The following is a 26,816-nucleotide window of genomic DNA, read 5'->3' as shown; positions in this document are numbered from 1 at the left end:
TGCCAGTGTGACCAGTACGCTTGTACCAGCTGGAAATTGCCACGTCTCTGACACCGAGCTTCTTGCATGTGTTGCGTGTTCCAGGGTCACCGGCGCATGGTGTGCTGCTCAGCGTGGTGTGAAGACAACACCTCATGCAACTTGTTCACGTGCGGCTTCGACCGCCAGGCCATTGGCTGGAACATTAACATCCCCGCCCTCCTGCAGGAGAAATGACCCCGCCCCCTCCTTGTTCTAACATGTAAGTCTGTGAAAGGTTGTCACGTGCCATCAGTTCAACTTCAAGCGTCTTTTTGACAAAGTAATCGCTTACTGCTGCCAATGTGCACTGAGCACATCTTCTTGCTGTGTGTGTGCTTGTGTGTGTGTATGTGTGCGTGTGTAAACACACTTTCATTACAGTGTGTGTTTAGTGTGAAAGCGACTCCTGCACATCTGATAAAAAAAAATGTGTGCCACTGATGGGTTAAAAAAAAAGCACAACACAGAAGCTTATTGTGACCTTAATGCTAACATCATGTTAAAATACCCGTAGTAAGAAATAATATACTCAGTTGTCGCTTTGTTAGTAGGTACACAGTCTTTTTTCTTATTGCCTCTCATTGTACAGATTGTGTACCTAATCAAGTGTCCGCTGAGTGTTTGTGTTACAGAGGTATGTAATGTTTGTTAGCATCCTAGGCCCTTGCAATACCACTTTGTATTCCAGGAGGCAATAGTGAGTCACTGGCATCAAGGAGGCTCAGACATGTCTGCTACTTGAAATGTTGCCTTGTCAGTGTTAGTAAGATCCTAGACATACATATGTAGACGCCGCGCTTAATCACACATGGACATCGCCATATTGGATGTGTCAATAGCGAACAGAGAATATGCCTCATACCAACCACTTTACAGTCCAGACCACATCTCATGGATCACCTTTCACAGGTTGGACCACAAAATTAATTTTGATTAAAACATTGTACAAATTGAATCTGATGACTTTAATACTATGAAGTCCCGTGCGTAATACTGTGGATTCTTGTGGTGAAACCAGCCTCCAATCAACTAGGAAAAGCCCTTTATCAAGTTCAGTCCATTTTCTGCATTCGTTTTTGGGGTAGACCTGCTACATCCAATATGGCAGACAGCTGGATTTATTGCAGCCTGTCTATGATCTACGCATATATGCGTATGATCTGCATTTATACATCCCTAGTCTACACATATATATATATATATATATATATGAACTATTATATATTTCTACAATATATGCTTGATATATATGTGCTACACATATATGTCTAACGTCTATTATTTACGTATGTATGTCTAAAATCTACATAATATATGTCTGATCTACGCATATATGTGTGTCTATGATCTACTATATATTGGTATGATCTATGCATATACAGCTATGGTCTATGTATGTATGTCTATGATCTCCACATATACGTACATGTGTCTAGGATCTACGTATATATGTATATGACCGACACATGTAAGATCTATGTATATATGTCTATGATCTACACATATGCCTATGATCTAAGCATATATGTCTATGATCTACGCAATATACGCCTGTGATATATGCATCAATACGTGTATTTCTGCATATACTGAATGTCTGATCTAAGAAATGTATATGATCTACACATATACGTGTATTCGTTATTAGGGATGTATACCGATTACAGGTATTTTTTGGTACCGGTTCCTAATTGGGTCGGTCCAACAGGGCCATTAAAATTCTGAACTAATGGTACGGCTATCGGTAAAAAAAAAATTTTTTTTATCCAGCTTACTGTAATTATGACATACGCCCGCTGTCACATTCATTCAGGTGCAGAATTCTATTCCAAGCAGAATAAAAGACAGAGGTAGGATCGTGATACATTTCAGGTCGATCACGGTGATCAGCTGTGAGCATATATTAACTCCATCAAACATGGCGGAACAGCCAATCTGAGTCCACATTTTACTGCACCAATTCCGGTTACAAAGGTACACATAAGTTAACAGAATGATAAACATGAACAGAATGACAGAGCTAAACGAGCAGCTGAGGACAGCAATATAAATGTCAGCCATAACTTGGAGTTATCTAGGGCCCTATGATTTACACGTAATTGGACTCGCGGACAGAATCAATGTTCGCTAAAAACAGAATCTAAATGCGGTCATTCGTGGAAATTAGCCTAAAGCAACTGAGATGCTGTTATTGAGAGGGAAAGGGGATATCATGTTTACTTGCCAAACACTCACCTCCATGAAGCCTGGCCTGCCAGGGGCCAGCTCTGGAATGCATCCTTCTCGTACCATCTCTGTTACTACCTTCCTGACACGCGGCCACCACAAACTACCAAACTAACTCCAAAACACACAGCCGAACATTTCCCAAATGCCTTTTACGTGTCAGGTGATATGTTTCTTTTGCATATTTGAAGACTATTTGTCGTCCAAAAGCTGTGACAAACACCTGCTACTACTGCTGCTAATGCTAGGAAGTTGTAGACGTGACCACCGATCTTCATTGGTACGTTAAAGATAACTTGACAGCTTCTAATACTGTAGTTGGAGCACCAGTGTTGAAATAATAACATGCATCTTTGTGTGTGCTTTTTTTACTTGAAAGCATGTACACTGGAAATTATTGGTATATTGTTATGCTATTGTGCTTTTTCTTATTTAAAATATTTTTTTATTTACCCAGAATGCTAATACAATGTTGAAATAATCCCTAGTTTATTTGTTTTCAGTGTAGATGCTTTACAATTGGCAGGTTAAAAACTCTGTAAGAAATCATTATATTTTTCGAAATTGGATGATACTGTATGAAAAAAATTGTGATCTTTTTTTTTTACCGTATCGCACAGCCCTGCGATCTGATAACCATCTTACAATAATCACAAATAAGGAAGCAACACCACATAAAAGTTTGTAACACAATAATATGTCTTCCTCAAAAGTCCGCACGCTAAGCGTTACTATAAGTTTGAGGTGAACGCGCTTTACTTAACAGCCACGCTTCATCAACCATCTTCGTAGCAATCCAGTAATCCACAGGCCAATATTAATCCACTCAAAAAAGTGAATAATTGAAGTACTGAAGTAATCCATAAAGTTGCTCAGAAGCAAGATAGCGATGCTGACGCCAGTCGGCGTCTGACGTCGCTCCATCGCTCCATTGCGGCACGTTGGCGTAGAAACACAGTGATGGATCTGTGTGGTCTTTACAAGATGACATAAGAACTGCATTGCACCTTGCACTGCAAAATAGTTGACTTGTTTAACACTTAAAAAACAGGTGTTGATAAAAGACTTCCGTGCTGTGAGATGTTACATGATGTTGGTGGTGCACAACCTCTTGTGTTAATAAAAATGCTAATAAAAAAGGATTTTTTTCACATCTTTATTTACACCAATTACATACAGTACCAATAAGAGTACTGAAGAATACCGGTATCGATAAGTAATATCGATATTGGTATCAGTATTAATAAAGTCCTAATGATATACATCCCTATTTGTTACGCATACTGTATGTCTATGATCTGTTCGTATATGTCTATGATCTACTTATAGATGTCTATGCGTAATATTGCCAAGTTAGTGTTAGCTAATGTGCTGCCCCCTACTGGCCTAAAGTGTCAGCTTACATAAAGCGTCAGAAAGAAGCCTCGCCCACATTTAAAGGAACAGTAATACGTTTTAAACGTTGTTTTATTTATTATGCGCTGATGTCTCAGCATGCTGCCATGCTACACGATATATCTCTGCAAATTTTATTAATGTTACTATTCCGGTAGAGGGACGTTTGAAAAGATTGCACTGGCGAAGTTGGTAGAGTGGCTGTGCCAGCAATCGGAAGGTTGCTGGTTACTGGGGTTCAATCCCCACCTTCTGCCATCCTAGTCATGTCCGTTGTGTCCTTGGGCAAGACACTTCACCCTTGCTCCTGATGGCTGCTGGTTAGCGCCTTGCATGGCAGCTCCCGCCATCAGTGTGTGAATGGGTGAATGTGGAAATACTATCAAAGCACTTTGAGTACCTTGAAGGTAGAAAAGCGCTTTACAAGTATAACCCATTTATCATTTATTTATCACTGTAAAAGAAAAAAATGGTAAAATAACAAGTGGAAAAGCCCACATTTTCCGAAAGATCTCCTATTGGAGAAGAAAGTAATTGAGAATGTAGAAATTCAAATTCTAACATAGCAGCATGAGGAGACACTCAGTAGTGATTTCTTAATAACAAGTTGTGAATTTTTGCCTTTTGTGGGAACTTCCGAACAACAAAAGTGTTAAATGTCAATTGTTTGTTAGTCATAACTTGCGTAGCTCATGTAAAGTTCTTTCAAATTTTTTTCATCATATGAAATGTAATATATAAAGAGCATCACGTCAAGTGTATTTCATCCATTTTGACTGATTGTGTATTTTATTTTTAAACATTGTATTCCCTCACAATGAAATCCCAAATATGTACTTTGACTGACAAATATTTCAAGAGTAATACTATGTTCATGTTCATCAGCATTTACCTTTTATGGATTCAAAGTAATACTAGTAGTAGTACTCAGCACACTTTAGACAGTATTCACACAACACACACAATAAAACCTTTAAATCATTGAAGTGCATTTTTGTCAGTGTTAGGTGTGTAACACGTTGTTACATGTTAATAAAGCAATTTTCTTCTTCACTCAACGTTTATGATTTCTTTTCAATCATTAAAATAATCATGACTACTTACATCCTTGCATCTCATTGTAAAACTTATTTGTGATATCTCTTTAGATCCTCAGTCATGACCGCAAATGCTATTACAGTGGCCCTAAAATCTGGACGTATAAATATACACAAAAAAAGGTTGTAATTAATTAGATAATAATTAGTTAATGAAAAAATTACACTAAACCAGTGGTTCTCAATTTTTTTTCTCCAAGTACCACCTCAGAAAACCCTTGGCATTCTAAGTACCACTATAATGACCCAACATTAAAATACAGCGGCGTAGTAGGTCTAAATATTCATTAAAAACAAGGCAGAAGTTTTTATCTAACAAGTATATTAAATATTTTGGGCCACTGTAACATTACACAGAGTTTGAACAGTAACACTTGGTTTGAATATTTAATTAAGTAATTATTTGGGATACCACTAGATGGTACAAGTACCACAGTTTGAGATTCACTGCTCTAAACAAACTAAACGATAATTAAATTGAACATGTTAAGTCATTTAAAATGGATTACAAATAATCGTTGAATTCGAAAGACCAGATTTCTATCAGATTACAATTTATAGTTGTATAATACATTTTGTGTTCAGACACGCATGGCACCCTGTATATTCAAAATTGTCATATAAATTATGTATGATAAGACTAATTTAAAGGGAAAATCATGATGTAGTACATATTTTTTACATGTATTCACTCATCTTTAACATTCAAATGGATAAAAGCTACATCCAATCAACAGAAGATCAAGGAAAGTTTTTTTAATGAGTACAATCAAAACAACTGTTTTGGTTGCTTTGTAAGCTAAAGTAAATTAATATAAGTAAACTAAAATATTCTAGCCTTACAACAAGCTAGCATTCATTTCCTTTAATGCTTTCAAGCAGATGTCATGAAGGTGTGTCTCACACCCTCTCTAAGAAACCTGAGTGCTAATAAGCTAAACCTCCATGACGTCAAAATGACTCTTTTCTTCTGGAACTTTCCGGGTCCAAACTCCGAGGCCGGCACTCTGCAGAGCTTCCTTAAACCGCTGCATGACCCCTTGGTACTGTCCGGCTGCCTCCTTCCAGCCGGCGTGCGTCTTCTCGGCGTCCTCTGGCGTCCAACCTCTCATCTGCATGCAGGGCAAAAATCTGATTAACCCTTGTGTGGTGTTCGGGTCTGTGGGACCCGTTTTCATTTTTTATTAAAAGAAAAATGATACAATTAAGTAATTTTTCAAACAAACTTTGGCTCATTTTCTGTGAAGAACATATATCAGAATACATATTTAATAACCACACACCATACACCCCCACTACACATTTCTATTACATATAAGATGTGCGTGTCCACTGGACCCGGGGCTAATAGAAGTGTGGAAATTGATGTTCTGAGTACCACACACACACACACACACAGCAGGCCTAGACAGGAGGAGGACAGAGTGTAGGTACACAGAACATCAGAGGGTCAAATGTGCGAGAAAATGAGAGCAGACAGCGTTGACAAACAATGTTGCAACCTTGTGTGGGAACCGCAGGTGCAGAAACACAAAATAAGAATCCCTGTGGGATGCAGAAACTGGCAGAGAAATTTTCCGTGCAACGTTCATATTGTTGTTACTCATCCAGCGTTTGTGGTTCTGATGGACCCGTTGCATTTTGTGGCTTTTAATGCCTCACAATCAAAACACTTTTATGTTAAAATACTGAACAGATGTTTATTGGGATAAGGTAAACCATCTGTTCAGTATTTTAACATAAAAGTGTTTGATTGTGAGACATTAAAAGCCACAAAATGCAACGGGTCCATCAGACCCACAAACGCTGGCTGAGTAACAACAATATGAACATTACACAAGGGTTAAATAAGTGCATGGAAACGCAGTCACCGGGTCTCGTTCAAGATGGTGCACACCAACTCAGAAGCTGTCTTGATGAGCCACGCACCTGCTCGTGCAGCCACTGCCAGCGGGCGAACAAACGGCGTCGACTGAGCCTCGACGGGGTTCCGCAGCACGAGTGTCTGCCTGACGACGCGCTGATCTCCTCCACGTTTTCATCGCCGAGACTCCAGTTGATGCTGGCGCCCCATGCTTTCCCAGCTGCACGCCGCTCGCCACTGCGGGCCCCTGACGACAATGGAGGACATCTTTAGGTTCAAACGACCAATGGAAGTATACTGAAGACACTTCATTGGGTACACCTGCATGTCCGGATATACAGTCGTGGTCAAAAGTTGACATACACTTGTAAAGAACATAATGTCATGGCTGTCTTGAGTTTCCAATCATTTCTACAACTCTTATATTTTTGTGATAGAGTGATTGGAGCACATACTTGTTGGTCACAAAAAACATTCATGAAGTTTGGTTCTTTTATGAATTTATTATGGGTCTACTGAAAATGTGACCAAATCTGCTGGGTCAAAAGTATACATACAGCAATTTTAATATTTGCTCACATGTCCCTTGGCAAGTTTCACTGTAATAAGGCACTTTTGGTAGCCATCCACAAGCTTCTGGTTGAATTTTGGACCACTTCTCTTGACAAAATCGGTGCAGTTCAGCTAAATGTGTTGTTTTTCTGTCTTGGACTTGTTTCTTCAGCATTGTCCAGACTTTTATGTCAGGACTTTGGGAAGGCCATTCTAAAACCTTAATTCTAGCCTGATTTAGCCATTCCTTTACCACTTTTGACGTGTGCTTGGGGTCATTGTCCTGTTGGAACACCCAACTGTGCCCAAGACCCAACCTCCGGGCTGATGATTTTAGGTTGTCCTGAAGAATTTGGAGGTAATCCTCCTTTTTCATTGTCCCATTTACTCTCTGTAAAGCACCAGTTCCATTGGCAGCAAAACAGGCCCAGAGCATAATACTACCACCACCATGCTTGACGGTAGGTGTGGTGTTCCTGGGATTAAAGGCCTCACCTTTTCTCCTCCAAACATATTGCTGGGTATTGTGGCCAAACAGCTCAATTTTTGTTTCATTTTGTCAAGAGGAGTGGTCAAAAATTCAACCAGAAGCTTGTGGATGGCTACCAAAAGCGCCTTATTGCAGTGAAACTTGCCAAGGGACATGTAACCAAATATTAACATTGCTGTATGTACAGGACTGTCTCAGAAAATTAGAATATTGTGATAAAGTTCTTTATTTTCTGTAATGCAATTAAAAAAACAAAAATGTCATACATTCTGGATTCATTACATATCAACTGAAATATTGGCAGCCTTTTATTATTTTAATATTGCTGATTATGGCATACAGCTTAAGAAAACTAAAAAATCCCATCTAAAAAAATTAGAATATTTCCTCAGACCAAGTAAAAAAAAAAGATTTATAACAGCAACACTAAATCAAACATTTGAAAATGTTGATTAATGCACTCAGTACTTGGTTGGGAATCCTTTTGCACGGATTACTGCATCAATGCGGCGTGGCATGGAGGCAATCAGCCTGTGGCATTGCTGAGGTGTTATGAATGCCCAGGATGCTTCAATAGCGGCCTTTAGCTCATTTGCATTATTGGGTCTGGTGTCTTTCAGCTTCTTCTTCACAATACCCCACAAATTCTCTATGGGGTTCAGGTCGTGGGAGTAATGCCATGGTCAGTAAACCAGTTACTGGTGGTTTTGGCACTGTGGGCAGGTGCCAGATCATTCTGGAAAATGAAATCATCATCTCCATAGAGCTTTTCAACCTCCATGCCACGCCGCACTGATGCAGTAATCCGTGCAAAAGGATTCCCAACCAAGTACTGAGTGCATTAATTGACATTTTCAAATGTTTGATTTTGTTTTGCTGTTATAAATCTTTTTTTTTTTACTTGGTCTGAGGAAATATTCTAATTTTTTGAGATGGGATTTTTGAGTTTTCTTAAGCTGTATGCCATAATCAGCAATATTAAAATAATAAAAGGCTTGCAATATTTCAGTTGATGTGTAATGAATCCAGAATGTATGACATTTTTGTTTTTTTAGTTGCATTACAGAAAATAAAATGTTTTACCACAATATTCTAATTTTCTGAGGCAGTCCTGTATACTTTTGACCCAGCAGATTTGGTCACATTTTCAGTAGACCCATAATAAATTCATAAAAGAACCAAACTTCACGAATGTTTTTTGTGACCAACAAGTATGTGCTCCAATCACTCTTATCACAAAAAAATAAGAGTCGTAGAAATTATTGGAAACTCAAGACAGCCATGACATTATGTTCTTTACAAGTGTATGTCAACTTTTGACCACGACTGTAGGTGCAAGTGTGTGCCTAATGAAATGACTCTGAAGGGGTGAAAGGGCGTACAGGCGAGGAGCGGCTGCTGACGTCTGTACGGGTACGGGGGGCGTCTGACGGGTGCCAGGCGGCGCGTTATGACCCGGTGCAGGTGACCCGTGTGACTCAGCGTCCCCACGGTCAGGCTGTGCAGGTAGACAGGCTCCAACAAGTGTGACAAGAGCGCCCCCTGCAGGCCGACAACACACCACCTGGTGGCCACACAGATTGGTCTCCAGAAGCAATACAACATTCAGATGATAAACTAATTCAACTGACTTTGCTATTTTGTCAGTGCAGGACATGCTGCCTTCAGGTTTACCCGACAACACAGCCTCTCTCTTCTGATTGGCTGTGATGGGCAGCGTGCCCTCGCCCCCAATCGCTTTCTTCCTGAGGTGACAGTGCAACCTTCTGTTGGCGTCTGGCGGCACAGGAAGACACACGTTCAGCGACTACATTTAGTCCAGTCCGACTTGTCTTTGGCGCTCACATGAGCCGTTGGTCTCGTAGGGACAGTTGAGACGAGCGTCCCCGCATGGCGACGAGGTCACGTACATGTGGAATCGGACGCCGTCTCGCAGTCGGAAAACGCCGCCGCTTGTTGACGGGACAAAGATGGACTCAGGATGACTTCAACAAAGTGAGGAAGGAGGTTTAGGTCACTAACTCCTGACAATACTGTGTCTAATAAATCCAATTTTACCTGAGCAGCTCCAGCTGAGCGTAGAAGAATCTCAGCAGCGCCCTCCTACAGAGGACCTCGGCATGACAGTCGCGTACTGTACAGTCGTGACTGCAAACATCCAATTGTTTGGTCCCTGATGCCATAGAAACCACCTCAGCTGATCTCGGGTCAAATCCTGGCGGCAAAAGTATGAAAGCAGGAAGTGACGTTCATGCTAAAATAACTGCTTAAGCTAATTTAGCCGTTAACCGTATGTGTGTGTGTGTGGGGGGGGGGGCGTGGCCTGCGGACCTGCAGCGAAGCGGGGTGTGCCAGGACCGGCTTCGAGATCAGCGACAAGTGCGTAGATGGCCCACCTGGGCCTGCTTATCTAATCACCTGTCGCTCTGTTAAAAGGCAGCAGCCGGGGAGTTGGAGTTGGAGCACGCGCGAGACAGAGAGACAAAATACAATTGCTGAAAAGCACCGAAAAGACTTTGCACTATTTATGAAAATAAACCAGTGTTCAAACCCTGAAAAGGAGCTGTCAAGTCGGTGATTGGTGGTCCGAAGAACCCGGAGGAAGATACCTCCACACTGTATTCATGCTAAAATGAGGTAGCGACTTTCCGTTTAAGCTCGGTTATCTATTTCCTGTGACTGTGCTAAGCTAGGCTATGGATATCACGAGATACATTTAGCCGTGTGCCTATGGTGGGCCTAAGCTAATAAGGGCAAAGTATGGAAGTAATATTGTAGCAAAATTATTTGCAAATGTGGATCTCAAATTGTGTGTATGGAAACGAATTTGTGTGTGTGTTTGTGTATTAATGCGTGTGTTTTTGTGTGTGCGTGTACAGGCCAAAAGTTTGGACACGCCTTCTCATTTCAATGTTGTTTCTTTATTTTCATGACTATTTACATTGTAGCCCCCTGACAGAGAAACCGCGATCATTTCGACAGCTATGCAATTACTGATAAACAGAGGTGGGTAGAGTACCCCAAAATTGTACTCAAGTAAGAGTACCGTTACCTTAGATTCTTATGACTCAAGTAAAAGTAAAATGTAGTCATCAAAATAATTACTTTAGTAAGTGTAAGTATTCCGTGAAAAAATTACTCAAGTATTGAGTAACTTGTGAGTAACTTCTGATTTATTTAGTAGTTATTTTTTAATGGTTCTTGTGCAAGAGTGTGTTTGTGTGTGTGTAAAATATACAAATCATATACAATTTAGTGCAACATGTTTTCTACTGACACAGATGACAGCACATGATAAAAAAATTTTTTTTTACAAGTTAATTATTGAAGATTTGTGCTGCCTTGTCTTACGTCATGTCACTTTTTACAGTCAGTACGTTTTCTATGTACTAAATTAGTCTGAGTTGTCAAATTATTTGGTTTCTTCTAGTTTCACAGTTACATGTGAAGTTGTAGTTTCCATGGTCTCCATCTCTAATGTGACGGTTGGCCATACGCAATGTGCCTCTTGTACACTAGGGGGCGATTGTGGTCATTTCAGCTTGTTTAGCTATGTTAGAATGTTAATACAGTAGAAGGAGATAATGCTACATGCTAATAAGATAGTGCTATACTTTAAAGCAACGGATTTAACAGATAAGTACAACTTTCCACTGCTTTTTAATGTTGTTGGTAATGTTTTAATGTGTTTAAATGACGCTTGTGGTTGTAAGAATCCTCAGAGACATACACAAAGATTGCTTTTTTAGTCAACTGTTTCAGGAGGTTTCTGTTCAGTAGTTCTCTCTAACAGCTGGGATTAAAGTGTCTTCTTTGGGAACATTCTGATACTTAGTAAACCAGTATGTTTCTATTTGATCATATACTTAAAAATACTGACCTATTTCAGCTTCCTATAGTTGTACTTTGTGCTTGTTTGATTGGTGAAATGCTTTTCAACGTCACTACTGCTTACGTTGGTTGGATTGGCGAAACGGAGTCATGTGACAGTGACTCCCGGAAGACGGCTCGCTGACATAAAACTACGTCCTTGCAAGCCTTAATCGATAATTATAAAAAATTGTGACATAAATAAATGTAAAGATTGGAATTAAACTTAATGTAACGGAGTAAGAATAGCGTTTCTTCTTCTCAAAAGTACTTGAGTAAAAGTAAAAAAGTATGTTGCATTAAAACTACTCTGACAAGTACAATTGATCTAAAAAGTTACTTAAGTAAATGTAACGGAGTAAATGTAGCGCGTTACTACCCGCCTGTGCTGATAACTTATTTAAAAACAAATATTCTTCTGACCACTAAGTTACTGCTAAAACATGAACTTTTATTTACAGCAAGTGATGAAAAGTCCATTGTTCTTCGCATCAACGGGTGAGTATAAGGAAAAGAAAAGGGGAGGTTACAGAAAAATCCCTTTACGTTCAAATCACTTTACAGACAGACAAGTTGTACACGGCAGAAGTGTCGCAAAAGTCACGTGTAAAAGGACAGCAAATAGAGAGTTCCTACTTTCACACACATCTAAAATACGCACACACACGTTTCTTTTTTACACACACGCCGATTGAAATATGGACAGATATTTTTTTACACACAGACAAATCATAATACGAACAGACAACTTAATTACACACACAGATCGATATACAGACACATTGTAGTACACAGACATGTGAATTGGATTACAGATGCACAAATTGAGATACGCGTTTGCAAATAATTTTTCCATCGCATAAGGTATTCCATTGTTGTAGACGGCACGGAAACGAAGATAACAAAAATACATGCATACAGTTGCAAAGTCCGCTGTACGGTTAAAACAAGAACACTGGGAATAATCTTTCAAAGGTAAGGATCTTTTTTTCTTTCTTCTTTTTTTTTACAAATAATAAGATTATTACTATTAATATTCATCTTTTTACTTTGACAATGAAGTTAACTGCATGAAAATTGATTGAGAAATAAGCAAGTTATGATTTATTTTCAATACACGGTACATTGCTTTGTATAGCATGTTCTCAAATGGGAAAGTGGCTCCTGCTCAGATGGCCGCCACGTAGGCACGTTATTTGGCTGCTACGGTGCACTGGCATATGAAGTTATACCTATGGCCGTTTCATTTACTGTCTTTATGCTAAGATGAGGTAGCTATTTCGGCATTATGCTAAGCTATACACTAGCTGCCTACCGTTTGTATGCATATTATATTATGTTAAACTGGGGTAGCTACGTTTAGTTTTTTTGCTGTTTTGTCTTAATGCTAAAACGAGACAGATGTTTTGTCTTTATGTTAAGCTACAATAGCTACTGAAGTGAATTCATTGACTCATATTCTGTTCAACATATGGTGAATGTTTATATTCAAATTGGAGAAAGCAAACCACTAGGTTTAAGTAAATAATGGTTGAGCTCATAATCAATTAAGGAGCTTTAGCTGGACATTCGTATGTGGACTGGGTTAACTCTCTCACGAGAAGAGGCAATAAATTCAGACTTTGGAATGCAAAAGTGATAGCCCTATCCTTGAGAAGAGACTACCTGTCTAGCTCAATGCCAACATTTAAGTTATGACTTAAAGCAGTTGTTTTCCAGACACTTGCACACAAACATCTCCTTTCATGGCCAGGAAGGAGGAATATAAAACTGATGATTTGGCTTCTACAAGTTAGGAGTGCATCATTTTCTTTTCCTCCAGGAACTGCAGTCCTGTATAATGACGCTCGCTTGTAATAAATCAACTTTTGGTTCAGTAAAGAGTTTCCGACGTCTCTTCTGATCCAGCCACACTGGTGTGTCACCCTGCTGTCAGGACGAGGATGAAAAGACCAGAAATACACATCACTACTACCTATGTTTGTGCTAGTTTAAGATAGGCCTATTTGTTTACTGTGTTCATGCTAAGCTAAGATAGCTATTTTCATTTTTTAATGCTACGATAACACAGCTAATTTGTCTTCATGATAAGCTACCATAACTGCTTCCTGTCTGTGATGAGAAAGGTAATATATCTCTGGTTTGATAAGATAGGCTAGCTGTTCCTGTCTCAATGCTAAGGTGAAATGGTGTTGTGTCTGGCGCCAACCTGTGGTCATGATGATGGCAGCCATTACTTTGTGGCCAGAGACGCTGTCATCCATCAGCTGGTGGCGTTTCAGTGTCACCAGCTGGAAGAGGGACTCGGCAAAGAACTGCAAAGAACAAACGAGTCAGTATTTGTGAGTAGAAACAACTCAAGACACTTTCAATGACCCTTGACACCAGTGTGTGTGACCGTTGGCGTGAAGGTGAACACCAGGTGTTGAAAAAGGTGGAGCGTAACGAGCCTTTTAAGCAATTATGTGTGTAATTATGTCTCCGTCACAGCGTCTTCCTGCTCCGCTGCCCATCCTCCTTCATTGCTAATGTGCTCTAATCGCTAACGCGTCACACAGCCTGACTGACAGCTCGTAACGTAGAGGATGCTAACTGAGAGAGCTAACTGTCATCGTTGGGAGATTGGAAGGGACTTTCTCTCCCAATGTTGGATATGACATCTTTGTGGACATGTTTGAAGACAGACACATTCCAAGTTGCTGTGATCTGACCTAACCAGGAATCCACTCAGGTTTGAATAATCCAACTAGAACAGACCTGGGCAAATTAAGGCCCGGGGACCACATGCGGCCCGTTAAGCTTTTCAATCTGGCCCGCCGGACATTCCCAAATAATTTTTTTAGTTCTTTAAGATGGAAAGTGTAGCTGACATTATGATGTGCAGTGATGTTTTCAAATGACCGTAAGTCTTGAACTATACAAAGTATTTCAATGGTTGGAATCTGCGCTTTTACATTATATACTAGTTACTATGGTAATCGAATTAGTTACTATGGTAATCTACGTCACAGCAGCTCAGACGAGGCACCAAGCAGTGTGGGGAGGGGGGGGGGGGAGCATTTCCACAAAGCGTTTCTAGCGTGGCCAGCCTGAAATATGGGTGTCATTTTTTCAACAAAGTTCTAAAGTTTAGTGATATATCAGATTGTATAGGGTTGTTTTTTTTTACCCTTCGCATATTTCACTGTGTTTGTTGCATTTTCGTTGTGTTTCGCTTGATTGTAAATAATGTCGATTGAGAGGGGGTGTGACGTTCATATGTTGTCAATATTCAGTGTTTTATCCTTCATAGTTAATATTGTAAATCCCACATTCTTTATTTTCATGTACATTCTGGGTGTCTCATACAGTGAAACATTTTTAAATTCCATTCCGTTTTTTTCAGGTGGTCTGTCATAGGGTTTTTAGCATTCAATCAGATATTATTGTGAGGTTTTGTATTAGTGTTCCTAAAAATCAGATATACCGGCCCCCAGACACATTTTTTTCTCTAAATTTGCCCCCCGAGTCAAAATAATTGCCCAGGACTGAACTAGAAGAACTACAATGAGGGCAGGCCTGTCACATAGACACTCTTTGCGGTTGTTTAGGGCCACATGCGCATTGCCTGGGCTTTTGTAAAAACGTTTTCATTTGGATTATAAAATACGTCATAAAAGTTTACATAAAATAATATTTTAATGTCAAAGTTAAATAATTATATTGTTTAAATTAAAGGGATCTTTCTGTGTGGAGTTTGCATGTTCTCTCCGTGACTGCGTGGGTTCCCTCCGGGTACTCCGGCTTCCTCCCACCTCCAAAGTCATGCACCTGGGGATAGGTTGATTGGCAACACTAAATTGGCCCTAGTGTGTAAATGTTGTCTGTCTATCTGTGTTGGCCCTGCGATGAGGTGGCGACTTGTCCAGGGTGTACACCGCCTTCCGCCCGATTGTAGCTGAGATAGGCTCCAGCGCCCCCCGCGACTCCGAAGGGAATAAGCGGTAGAAAATGGATGGATGGATGGAAATTAAAGTAAGAATGTGTAACACTACCTAAACTCCCTTGCAACAATGTAAAATGGTCCATTTCTCCATTCAACACAGGGGTCATAATGCATTCAAAGTTCACCTCAATGCATCACACACATTTGGGACCCAAGAAGAGGTGATAAAAGAAAGGTAAAAAAAAAAAAGATAAATCTAAGTTATGTTTAAGTTTCACTTTTGCACATAACTGTGGTGCATTCAAGGAACCTTGATTAAAGTTCAAAACAGAGGCGTCACTAGTTTTTTAGCCTAAACTACCCTGACTACAATCTACTCATACTTGTGTAACTTTCTTTCATAGGATGACAGGTGTGACGCTTACCAGAGGTAGTTCCCGTGTGGTGCCGTGAATGTCCAGCAGCGTCCTGTCAGGGCCCACGCTTACGTTGTACAAGCTGCGTAGAGCCAAGGCCGCCGCCCGCTCCTTGGCCAGTCTTTTACTGTGGCTGCACCCCTCAAAGAACCTCCCGTCTACCCGGACCACCCCCATGAACCTCCTGGCGGGCCGGCAGTGAAGTCGCTCTGTCAGGCAGAAGTAATGCAGTCTTGGTCGCAGTCTGTCGAGCAGCGCCATCGGACTAAGATGTCCTAAAAGAGAGGAGCTGAGGACTTGAGTGAAGACCTCCTTCTTCTTTTCCATGATGAAGGTGCAGCGTTCATCCTCTGAACCAAACACTTCAAACTGGTCCAAGTGGTCTCTCGTGTAATCCGCACTGGTGGTCCTGATGTCCTCCATGGTGGTGTGAGCCTGTGAGCAATCCGGGAACTGGATGAAGGACTTAAGGGCTATCTCAGCAGCCCTCATCTTAGCCTTTTTCTTTGTGGCCCCACGGCCTTCAAAGTGAAGACCACTCACATCCACACCCACGGAAAACACAGGAGCATGCGGGGGTCCGGTCTTTGATGTAACCTCGTAGTGCAGACCAGGTGTCAGCTCGTTCAGACGTGCCACGGCGGTCTTACGAGCCAACGTCCAGGAGATTCTCTGACACGGAAACTGTTGTTTCTTGTGGTCTATTAATGGTTGCTTTCTCTTGGAGGGTCCACAATGGTTTGATGGATGATGGTAGTCCACTTGGTCTTGGTAATCCTCCACACTGCTAGGCCCTGAGGACACAATTCTCATCTTACTTTATCTTGAAAGTCTTCTAATATCAGCTTTTTCCATCCAGACTAGAACTAGCACGAGAATCAACATGTGGACTTTGATGACGGATGCTGAATCATTAAACCACACAAACTTCATGTCACCATCATGCCATGTGACACTTCATCAGAAATTATTAATACTGTACAAAAGGAAAAAGAGATGTAGTTATGTGTGGGCCTTGGAAAATACGTATGCGGAAGAGTATGTAGGTGGAAAATTATGTAGAACACGTAGTCTGCAGAATACGTAGAACACGTTGAAAGAATAGGTAGAACAAGTAGTCGGAAGAATAAGTACAACACGTAGTCGGAAGAGTACGTAGTCGAATATATAGAAGACATAGTCGGAAGAATACGTAAGCAAAAGAAGACGTAGTCGGATGAATACGTAGGACACACTCGGAAGAATACGTAGGTGGGAGACTACGTAGGCGAAAGAATATATGTAATATGTAAGAGGAAAAATACATAGCCCACATAGAAGAATAGGTAGAACCCAAAGTCGTAAGAATTCGTAGATTATGTAGTCGTACAATACGTAGTCTGAAGTATACGTAGTTGGTAAAATATGTAAGCGGAAAAAATACGTAGTCGAAGGAATACGTACAGATTGTGGTCAGAAGAAGATGGAGTTGGAACAATACATAAGTCAAAGAACACATAGTTGGAAGAATAAGTAGACCCCGTAGTCGAACAAATACCTAGTCAAATTTGTAGAGTCACATAGTTGGAAGAATACCTAGTCAAAGTAATATGTAGAAGAAAAAAAACTTCCTTGGTGCTCTGGGTGCATCTGTTAAAAGCAGCTTTAGAAAACTTGGGGTTGCATTCGATGGGTCAGTGTCTTTGGAGGGTCACTGTCGTCAACTGACCAAAAACTGTTTTTATCTTCTTAGAAATATTTCTAAAGTGAGAAATTTGCTGTCAAAATTGGATCTCGAAATGATCATTCACGCATTAATTTAATCTCTTATGGACTATTGCAATTCTCTTTTCACTCTTTTCAACAAGTCAACGCTAAAGAGACTTCAGACGGTACAAAATGCAGCTGCTAGACTTTTGACCGCTGCACCCAGAACAGCCCATATCACCCCCATTTTATCCAGTCTTCATTGGCTTCCAGTCAAATTCCGCAATGAGTTTAAGATTTTAGTCCCAACTTTCTGTGCTTTGCATGGTGGGGCTCCTCAGTACATCACTGACTTGTTATGGCCCTACTCTTCAGGGCGCAGCCTCCAGTCTTCAGGCCAGGGTCTTCTAAAGATCCCAAAAACTCATTTTAAAACCCGTGGAAACCTGGCATTTAAGGCTATAGCTCCCAGACTCTGGAACAACTTGCACCAGCCCCTCCGTGAGCTTGACTGTGTTGATACTTTTAAGAAACATTTGAAAACTCGTCTTTTTAGTAAAGCTTTTAGTTAATGCACCTTTAACTATAATTTTTAATGATGTTGCCCCTGTTGTTTTAATTGAATTTTTGTTTTACTTCATCTATGTTTTGTACGTTTGTACAAGCGCTTTGTGATTTTATATGTGAAAAGCCCTTTATACAAACCCCGTTTCCATATGAGTTGGGAAATTGTGTTAGATGCAACTATAAATGGAATACAATGATTTGCAAATCATTTTCAACCCATATTCAGTTGAATATGCTACAAAGACAACATATTTGATGTTCAAACTGAAAAACTTTTTTTTTTTTTGCAAATAATCATTAACTTTAGAATTTGATGCCAGCAACACGTGACAAAGAAGTTGGGAAAGGTGGCAATAAATACTGATAAAGTTGAGGAATGCTCATCAAACACTTATTTGGAACATCCCACAGGTGAACAGGAAAATTGGGAACAGGTGGGTGCCATGATTGGGTATAAAAGTAGATTCCATGAAATGCTCAGTCATTCACAAACAAGGATGGGGCGAGGGTCACCACTTTGTCAACAAATGCGTGAGCAAATTGTTGAACAGTTTAAGAAGAACCTTTCTCAACCAGCTATTGCAAGGAATTTAGGGATTTCACCATCTACGGTCCGTAATATCATCAAAGGGTTCAGAGGATCTGGAGAAATCACTGCACGTAAGCAGCTAAGCCCGTGATCTTCGATCCCTCAGGCTGTACTGCATCAACAAGAGACATCAGTGTGTAAAGGATATCACCACATGGGCTCAGGAACACTTCAGAAACCCACTGTCAGTAACTACAGTTGGTCGCTACATCTGTAAGTGCAAGTTAAAACTCTCCTATGCAAGGCAAAAACCGTTTATCAACAACACCCAGAAACGCAGTCGGCTTCACTGGGCCTGAGCTCATCTAAGATGGACTGATACAAAGTGGAAAAGTGTTCTGTGGTCTGACGAGTCCACATTTCAAATTGTTTTTGGAAACTGTGGACGTCGTGTCCTCCGGACCAAAGAGGAAATGAACCATCCGGATTGTTATAGGCGCAAAGTTGAAAAGCCAGCATCTGTGATGGTATGGGGGTGTATTAGTGCCCAAGACATGGGTAACTTACACATCTGTGAAGGCGCCATTAATGCTGAAAGGTACATAAAGGTTTTGGAGCAACATATGTTGCCATCCAAGCAACGTTACCATGGACGCTCCTGCTTATTTCAGCAAGACAATGCCAAGCCACGTGTTACATCAACGTGGCTTTATAGTAAAAGAGTGCGGGTACTAAACTGGCCTGCCTGTAGTCCAGACCTGTCTCCCATTGAAAATGTGTGGCGCATTATGAAGCCTAAAATACCACAACGGAGACCCCGGACTGTTGAACAACTTAAGCTGTACATCAAGCAAGAATGGGAAAAAATTCCACCTGAAAAGCTTACAAAAATGTGTCTCCTCAATTCCCAAACGTTTACTGAGTGTTGTTAAAAGGAAAGGCCATGTAACACAGTGGTGAACATGCCCTTTCCCAACTACTTTGGCATGTGTTGCAGCCATGAAATTCTAAATTAATGATTATTTGCAAAAAAAAAATAAAGTTTATGAGTTTGAACATCAAATATCTTGTCTTTGTAGTGCATTCAATTGAATATGGGTTGAAAATGATTTGCAAATCATTGTATTCCGTTTATATTTACATCTAACACAATTTCCCAACTCATATGGAAACGGGGTTTGTAAATAAAATGTACTTACTTACTTACTTAGAACACAGGCAGATGAATACATAGTCGAAAGAATACGTAGTCTAATGTTTTTGACTGCCTATCAACAGACATCTTGCAAATAGTTAATAATTCTATTAAATCGGGCAATTTCCCGAAGGCTTTCAAAACTGCAGTCATTAAACCTCTTCCAAAAAAGCAGAGCCTAGATGCCTCTGTTATCAACAACTACAGACCAATTTCAAATCTACCATTCATAAGTAAAATAATTGAGAAAGTTGTCCTCCAACAACTAAATCACTTCTTGGCTTCTACTGGCTGCCACAACAACTTCCAGTCAGGATTTCGACCTCTTCATAGCACAGAGACGGCCCTTCTTAAAGTTATAAATGACATCCGTCTAAACACAGACTCTGGCAAAACTTCAGTATTAATGCTTTTGGACCTCAGTGCTGCATTTGACACTGTCGACCACTCAATACTTTTGGACAGGTTGGAAAACTGGGTGGGGATCTCAGGCACAGTTTTAAGCTGGTTCAAGTCATATCTACAAGATAGGAACTATTTTGTTTCCATTGGTGACTTTGTATCAGAACCAACCAACGTAACGTGTGGAGTCCCCCAAGGTTCAATCTTGGGGCCGACTTTATTTAACATCTATATGCTCCCACTAGGACAAATCATGCAAAATAATAACATTGACCATCATTGCTATGCCGATGACACCCAAATCTATGTAGCGCTATCACCAAATGACTATCGCCCCATAGATCTTCTGTGCCAGTGCATTGAGCAAGTCAAACACTGGATGTGCCAAAATTTCCTACAACTAAATGAAGATAAAACTGAGATAATTGTTTTTGGTGCTAAAAAAGAAAGGTTTAAAGTCATCCAACACCTTCAATCACTGTCCCTGAAAACCTCAAATAAAGCCAGAAATCTTGGGGTTATTTTAGATTCTGATTTACATTTCGACAGTCACATCAAATCAGTAACAAAATCGGCCTACTATCACCTCAAAAATGTAAAAAGACTTAGAGGGCTCATGTCAGCTCAAGACTTAGAAAAACTTGTACATGCCTTTATTACCAGTAGGCTAGACTATTGTAATGGTCTCCTTGCAGGTCTTCCCAAAAAAACTGTCAGGCAGCTACAGCTTGTTCAGAACGCTGCTGCTAGAGTTCTAACAAAGACCAAAAAATGTGAGCACATTACACCAATTCTTAAATCCTTACATTGGCTCCCTGTACATCAGAGAATAGATTTCAAAATCCTCCTGCTCACATATAAATCACTACATGGTCTAGGGCCCAAGTATATCACTGATATGCTCCCACTATATACGCCCTCTAGATCACTAAGATCTTCTGAGAGCAATCTGTTAGCGGTTTCAAGAGTAAACTCAAATCAAGGGAGATCATCATTCAGTCACTATGCAACACATAGCTGGAATAAACTTCCTGAAGATGTCAGACTCTCCCCAACTCTCACTACTTTTAAAACTAGACTGAAGACTTTTATGTTCACCTTAGCTTTCAGCTAAATCTTTTAATCTTTTAACTTTTAACGTCTGCACTGTTTTTATTTTTATTGTCTGCATTTTAATTTTGCTTTTATTTTCTTTCATTTCACTTTGTTGTCTGTGAAGCACTTTGAGTCTGCCTTGTGTATGAAAAGCGCTATACAAATAAAGTTGCCTTGCCTTGCCTAAAGAATATGTATCCGGAAAAATATTCAAACGGAATAATATGTAGTTGGCGGATTACGTAGAACTTGTAGTCAGAGAACACATAGTTCGAACAATATGTTGGCAAAAGAAGAAGAAGAATACACAGGAGGAAGAATACAGAAAGAAATGTTGAACATTTACTCGGAGGATACATAACTGGAAAATACGTAGTCAGAAGAATGTGTAGAACAGGTGGCTGGAAGAAAACGTACTCTGAATAAATGTACTTTGGAAAAATGGGGTAGAATACATTCAACACATTGTCGGAAGAAGACAGTCAAAAAAACACGTAGTCAGAAGAATACGTAGTTGGAAGAATAGGTACAACATGTAGTGGGAAGAATACGTTCAACACTTAATCGGAAGAATACGTAGAACACTTAGTCGAAAGAATGCGTAAACCTCATGTTGGAAATAATACATAGAGCATGTAGTCTGAAGAATATCGTAGAACTCTTAGTCGGAAGAATACATAGAACACATTGAAGAATACGGAGAACACATACAGTCGTTGGAAAAATATGTAGAACATTTAGATCACATAGAACGCATAGTCAGACAAATAAGTAGAACACGTAGTCGGAATAAGACTGTACAAAGGGCGAAAAAAAAAAAAATACAGCGTTGGAAGAATACAATGTTTGAAGTATTTTTTTCTTCCAAATTATACAGTGTATATAAATATTTTCTGCATTCAGCTGCTTCTGATTAAGTTGATTTAAATATTAATTTAGCTTGAAATGGAACATTCAATTGGAAGAGAAATCAGAAGTGGATTAGTCTGTGTGTGCGTGTTCGTGTGTGTGCGTGGGTTTTGCAAAGCGTATTTTAACCATATTTCACTTTTACTGTGTTCAGTGGTCAAAATAATATTCATTTTACCAAATGTTAGATTTTGACACATGTTCAAAATGTGATTGTGATTGCACAATCCAATGTCAACCAAAAGGAACAATGGTGTTTAATATTATATAATTAGTATAATGTAATTAGTGTAGTGTAATATGATGCAGTGTAATGTATCAATGTAGTGTAATGTAATATAATATACTAATTAGTATAATGTAATATAATGTAGTGCTCCACTCATCAAATGTCAGCCAAAAAGCAATTTCCAAATGCACATGTGCATGTAGGAATTATTAGGCAACATATGGTCCAAAGAAACGAAGACAGCAATCATCTCTAAAGCCTCACGCTACTCTTTTCTCTCTCCCTTCTTTTTAACTATTTCAAAAGTATTTGTATACATTTTTTTTAATTTTCTATTTTACTCAATCTCAATATTATTACATGATGCATGATTTATTGTATATTTGTTTTATGAACATATTTAGTGGGAAAAAAGGCGTGTGTCATCCATCGTCGTAAGCATTAGCAAACTAAGTGCGCTCAAACGCAGGATTTGACGCGGTGATGATTGTTCTAGAAGCTTTTATTTCTGTATTGTCAACATAAAAAAAAGGCCATCGTGTGTTTAATGAAAGTGGAACCGGCTTAGAGCGCTTTGAATAAGCAAAAAGCCATCAGCATGTAATCTGCCGCCTTTTCTGAGGATTAGCATGAGGACAACAATGGCAGATTAATCCTGAGAGGATGACCTGTTGCTCTAATTATCATTAACACACACACATTTTAGAGGCCATCTGCCTCGAGCGTTCTATCACCGAAAGACAATGCTCCTATTTTTCAGCTTCATAAATGATTTGTTGCTATTAATGTCCACAAACTTTCTTTTCACTCTTTGACAACAACGCCAACATCCTAATGTTACATACTACTTTCGCATCATGCTAACACCTGATTGATTGATTTATTGAAACTTGTATTAGTAGATTGCACAGTGCAGTACATATTCCGTACACAATTGACCACTAAATGGTAGCACCAGAATAAGTTTTTCAACTTGTTTAATTCATGGTCTGTCTGATAATGATCAGTTTATTACGTATTTTAAACATTTTGTCCTCAATTTGTTTTTGTTTTTTATTGGTATTTTATGAAAATACAAATAAACAAGAAAAGTAACAATGAAATACTTCTCATGCACTCAGCACAATATTGATGAAGAAAACTTAAACTTTTAAAACAACTTAACTGCAAAACGTGGCAAAAATCAACCATTTCATTATTAGATTTGATGATATGTAAGCAAAATGTGTGTTTTACACTCTTAACAACTACGTCTTTGTTGATCATGCTTTCGCATGATATAATTGTGCGAATGCTCCAAAGCATTAACACATATAGTTTTCTACACCAAAATTAATCTATTTATTATTATTATTATTATTCTCCAGATTTGGGCGCGCTCTACCTTCCACATTTTTCATCCGATTTAAACCGTTCCAACTTCAAACTGTTCTGGCTATTCGGGAAACGCGGGCTTTCCCTTGACAAATTCCAAATAATCCCAGATTTCCCAGAATTCCAGGTTTCCAAGACATTTTCCCCATTCAAAATGAATTGGCCACTTTTCAAACTTCCACCATTTCTACATTTTTCAACCGATTCAAACCACTCCACCTTCAACATATTCCACTCATCCTGGAAATTCTAACTATAATTTTTCCAAGTTCAAAAAAATTCCATGAATTCCCAGAATTCCCTTTTTTTCAAACCCTTTTTTGACCCTTTTTTCTGGTGACTACTCCTTCCACATTTGTCAATCCACTTCAACCGTTCCACCGTCCAAACACTCCTCTTAATTAGGACAAAAAAACTGGAAAACATTCCCGGTTTTCCCGAAATTTAGTAACGGAATTTAATAACATTTCTCATTTAAAAATGTTACTACTTCAACATTTCTCGACCGATTTGAAAAATTCCAACAGCAACCATTTTTCCAAAAAATTCACGCTTTTCCCGAAATTCCCAAATTTCCATGAAATTCCCTTTGAAATGAATTGGACATTTTTCGAAGTTCCACAATTCCCACATTTTTTATCCAATTCAAACCGTTCCAACTCCAAAATATTGCGCCTGTTCAAAATTGTGTGCTCTCCTTCAACAATTTAAAACAAATCCCAGATTTCCAAGAATACCCAGTTTTCAGGGACATTTTCCCCATTCAAAATGAATTGTCCATTTTTTGAACTTCCACAATTCGCACATTTTTCAACCCATTCAAACCATTCCAACATCAACACATTCCACTCATCCAACTAACACTTTCCCGAGTTCCAAACCAAATTCCGTTGTTCCTGGAAATTCAAACTCTTCAACATTCAAACCGTTCCAACATTCAAACTATTCTTACATTCACAATATTCTGTCAGCATTTCAGTTCAACTTCAGCATTGGAGCATTCACACAAAATTCCTTCAGGAATTGCCTCATCGAGTTCAAGTATGTCTTTTTGACATACTTGAATATATACATGGATGTTGGTGACGACAACAAGACCAAAAACAAAGTTCACCTTCGAGTGTTGTATATCTTTGTGTTGATAACTCACAAATGTGACAACACTTCAAAAGATGCCCAACTTTTTACTCACCTGTAGTTCTACTCCTCCTCTTCCTCCGCCTCTTCCTCCTGGTGCCTGATACATCACACACCTCCATGCTATATTAATGTGTTGTATGTGTGTGTGTGTGTGTGTGTGTGTGTGTGTGTGTGTGTGTGTGTGTTTGTGTATATGTGTGTGTGTGTGTGATACACTAAGTACACTCTTCTTCACACTCAGTGTGGTGTGTTGGCGTGTGACAGGCTGAAGCTGTGCAGTGAAATGACCCCCACACTAACCCCCACTTTAAGCCACGCCCCCACCCTGTGCTGTGACGTCACGCAGCATCACAGGAAACATGTCAATGGGAACTTGTATACTCAAAGTGATCAACTGACTCAACTGCAGGGAGTGTCCTGCGTAAATGAAGGTTAGGTTCCTTATTTAATTAACATATTACAATATAAAGTGTATCCCTAAAGTAACAAAGCCTTTATCTTTTCCTTCCCAAGTGACTCCACCTTGAGGAGGATGAATTCACATGATGGAAAGAACCACCTGGACACTTGATTAGGTACACCTGTGCGTAAACCATGGCTGCTTCCTCAAGTCACACTTGCATAAAGTGCGCGCGCCTGTGCGTGCTCATCGAGCTGTGAAATAATGACGGGGACGTGCATGAAGTGTGCAAGCGTGTGCGCGCGCGCCGCGCTCACCGAGCTGTGAAATAATGATGCGGATTAGATGGGAAGAATGATTGATTAAATATGTGGCTGGGACCATGTGACCGATGTCTTTGTCTATCAACAGCCATTTTTAATTGACTGATGATTAAAATGATAACTGATTATAGTGATGAGACTTTTTCAAATCAGATTTGACACTAAATATTTCATGATGGAACAACAGCGACCTCCAGTGGCGAAATACTGTTCAATATTACGACATGCCGGGACAACAGCGACATTCAGTGGTGACATACTGTAATTACTACACTATGTTCTGCTGTCTTGTCTGTAAACCACTTGACCGTCACATATTTCTGCACACCCATCCATTTTCTACCGCTTGTCCCTTTTGGGGTCGCGGGGGGTGCTGGAGCCTATCTCAGCTGCATTCAGGCGGAAGGCGGGGTACACCCTGGACAAGTCGCCACCTCATCACAGGGCCAACACAGATAAACATTGATTGATTGATTGAGACTTTTATTAGTAGATTGCACAGTGAAGTACATATTCCGTACAATTGACCACTAAATGGTAGCACCCGAATAAGTTTTTCAACTTGTTTAAGTCGGGGTCCACTTAAATTGATTCATACAGATATATACTATCAGATATATACTATCATCATAATACAGTCATCCCACAAGATAATCATTAGAGTATATACATTGAATTATTTACATTATTTACAATCCGGGGTGTGGGATGTGGAGGGGGGGTTGTAGGTTTGGTTGTTATCATCACTTCAGTCATCAACAATTGTATCATCAGAGAAATGCACATTGAAACAGTGTAGGTCTGACTTGGTAGGATATGTACAGCAAGTAGTGGACATAGAGAGAGAGAGAGAGAGATCAGAAAGCATAAGAAACATTTGATTATTAACAATCGGGGGAGGGTGTTAGTTAAGGGTTGAAGTTGCCTGGAGGTGTACTTTTAGTGCGGTTTTGAAGGAGGATAGAGATGCCCTTTCTTTTACACCTGTTGGGAGCGCATTCCACATTGATGTGGCATAGAAGGAGAATTAGTTAAGACCTTTGTTAGATCGGAATCTGGGTTTGACGTGGTTAGTGGAGCTCCCCCTGGTGTTGTGGTTATGGCGGCCATT

The 26,816-nt window shown here is 39.7% G+C and overlaps 2 protein-coding genes across 3 annotated transcripts in view; one reads left to right on the top strand and one right to left on the bottom strand.

Annotated features, from left to right (window-relative positions):
• LOC133631059 (WD repeat-containing protein 37) overlaps nt 1-18,251 on the top strand; it is a 41,962-nt gene extending 23,711 nt beyond the window's left edge. The window contains exons 14-15 of one of the 2 annotated variants that reach the window (XM_062023071.1): nt 85-241; nt 15,845-18,251. In XM_062023071.1, the coding sequence (XP_061879055.1) occupies nt 85-216 (132 nt within the window). In that variant the 3' untranslated portion in view covers nt 217-241; nt 15,845-18,251. Of the gene's footprint in view, nt 1-84; nt 4,689-15,844 lie in introns of those variants that run through there. The other variant, XM_062023070.1, reaches the window with a different exon arrangement.
• Nucleotides 3,403-25,174, bottom strand: LOC133631057 (double-stranded RNA-specific editase B2-like). The gene is made up of 9 exons (XM_062023067.1): nt 25,035-25,174; nt 15,866-16,650; nt 13,725-13,830; nt 9,704-9,860; nt 9,491-9,630; nt 9,277-9,421; nt 9,028-9,209; nt 6,669-6,850; nt 3,403-5,851 (listed from the first exon to the last, which is right to left on the bottom strand). The coding sequence occupies exons 1-9, from the start codon at nt 25,099-25,101 to the stop codon at nt 5,675-5,677; spliced, it is 1,941 nt and encodes a 646-aa protein (XP_061879051.1). The 5' UTR covers nt 25,102-25,174; the 3' UTR covers nt 3,403-5,674.
• Between the last annotated feature and the right edge of the window lie 1,642 nt (nt 25,175-26,816).

This window comes from Entelurus aequoreus, linkage group LG16 (assembly GCF_033978785.1).
Source record: "Entelurus aequoreus isolate RoL-2023_Sb linkage group LG16, RoL_Eaeq_v1.1, whole genome shotgun sequence".
Lineage (NCBI taxonomy): Eukaryota > Metazoa > Chordata > Actinopteri > Syngnathiformes > Syngnathidae > Entelurus > Entelurus aequoreus.
The sequence above is the reverse complement of the archived record's forward strand: the minus strand, read 5'-3'. Positions and strand labels throughout refer to the sequence as shown.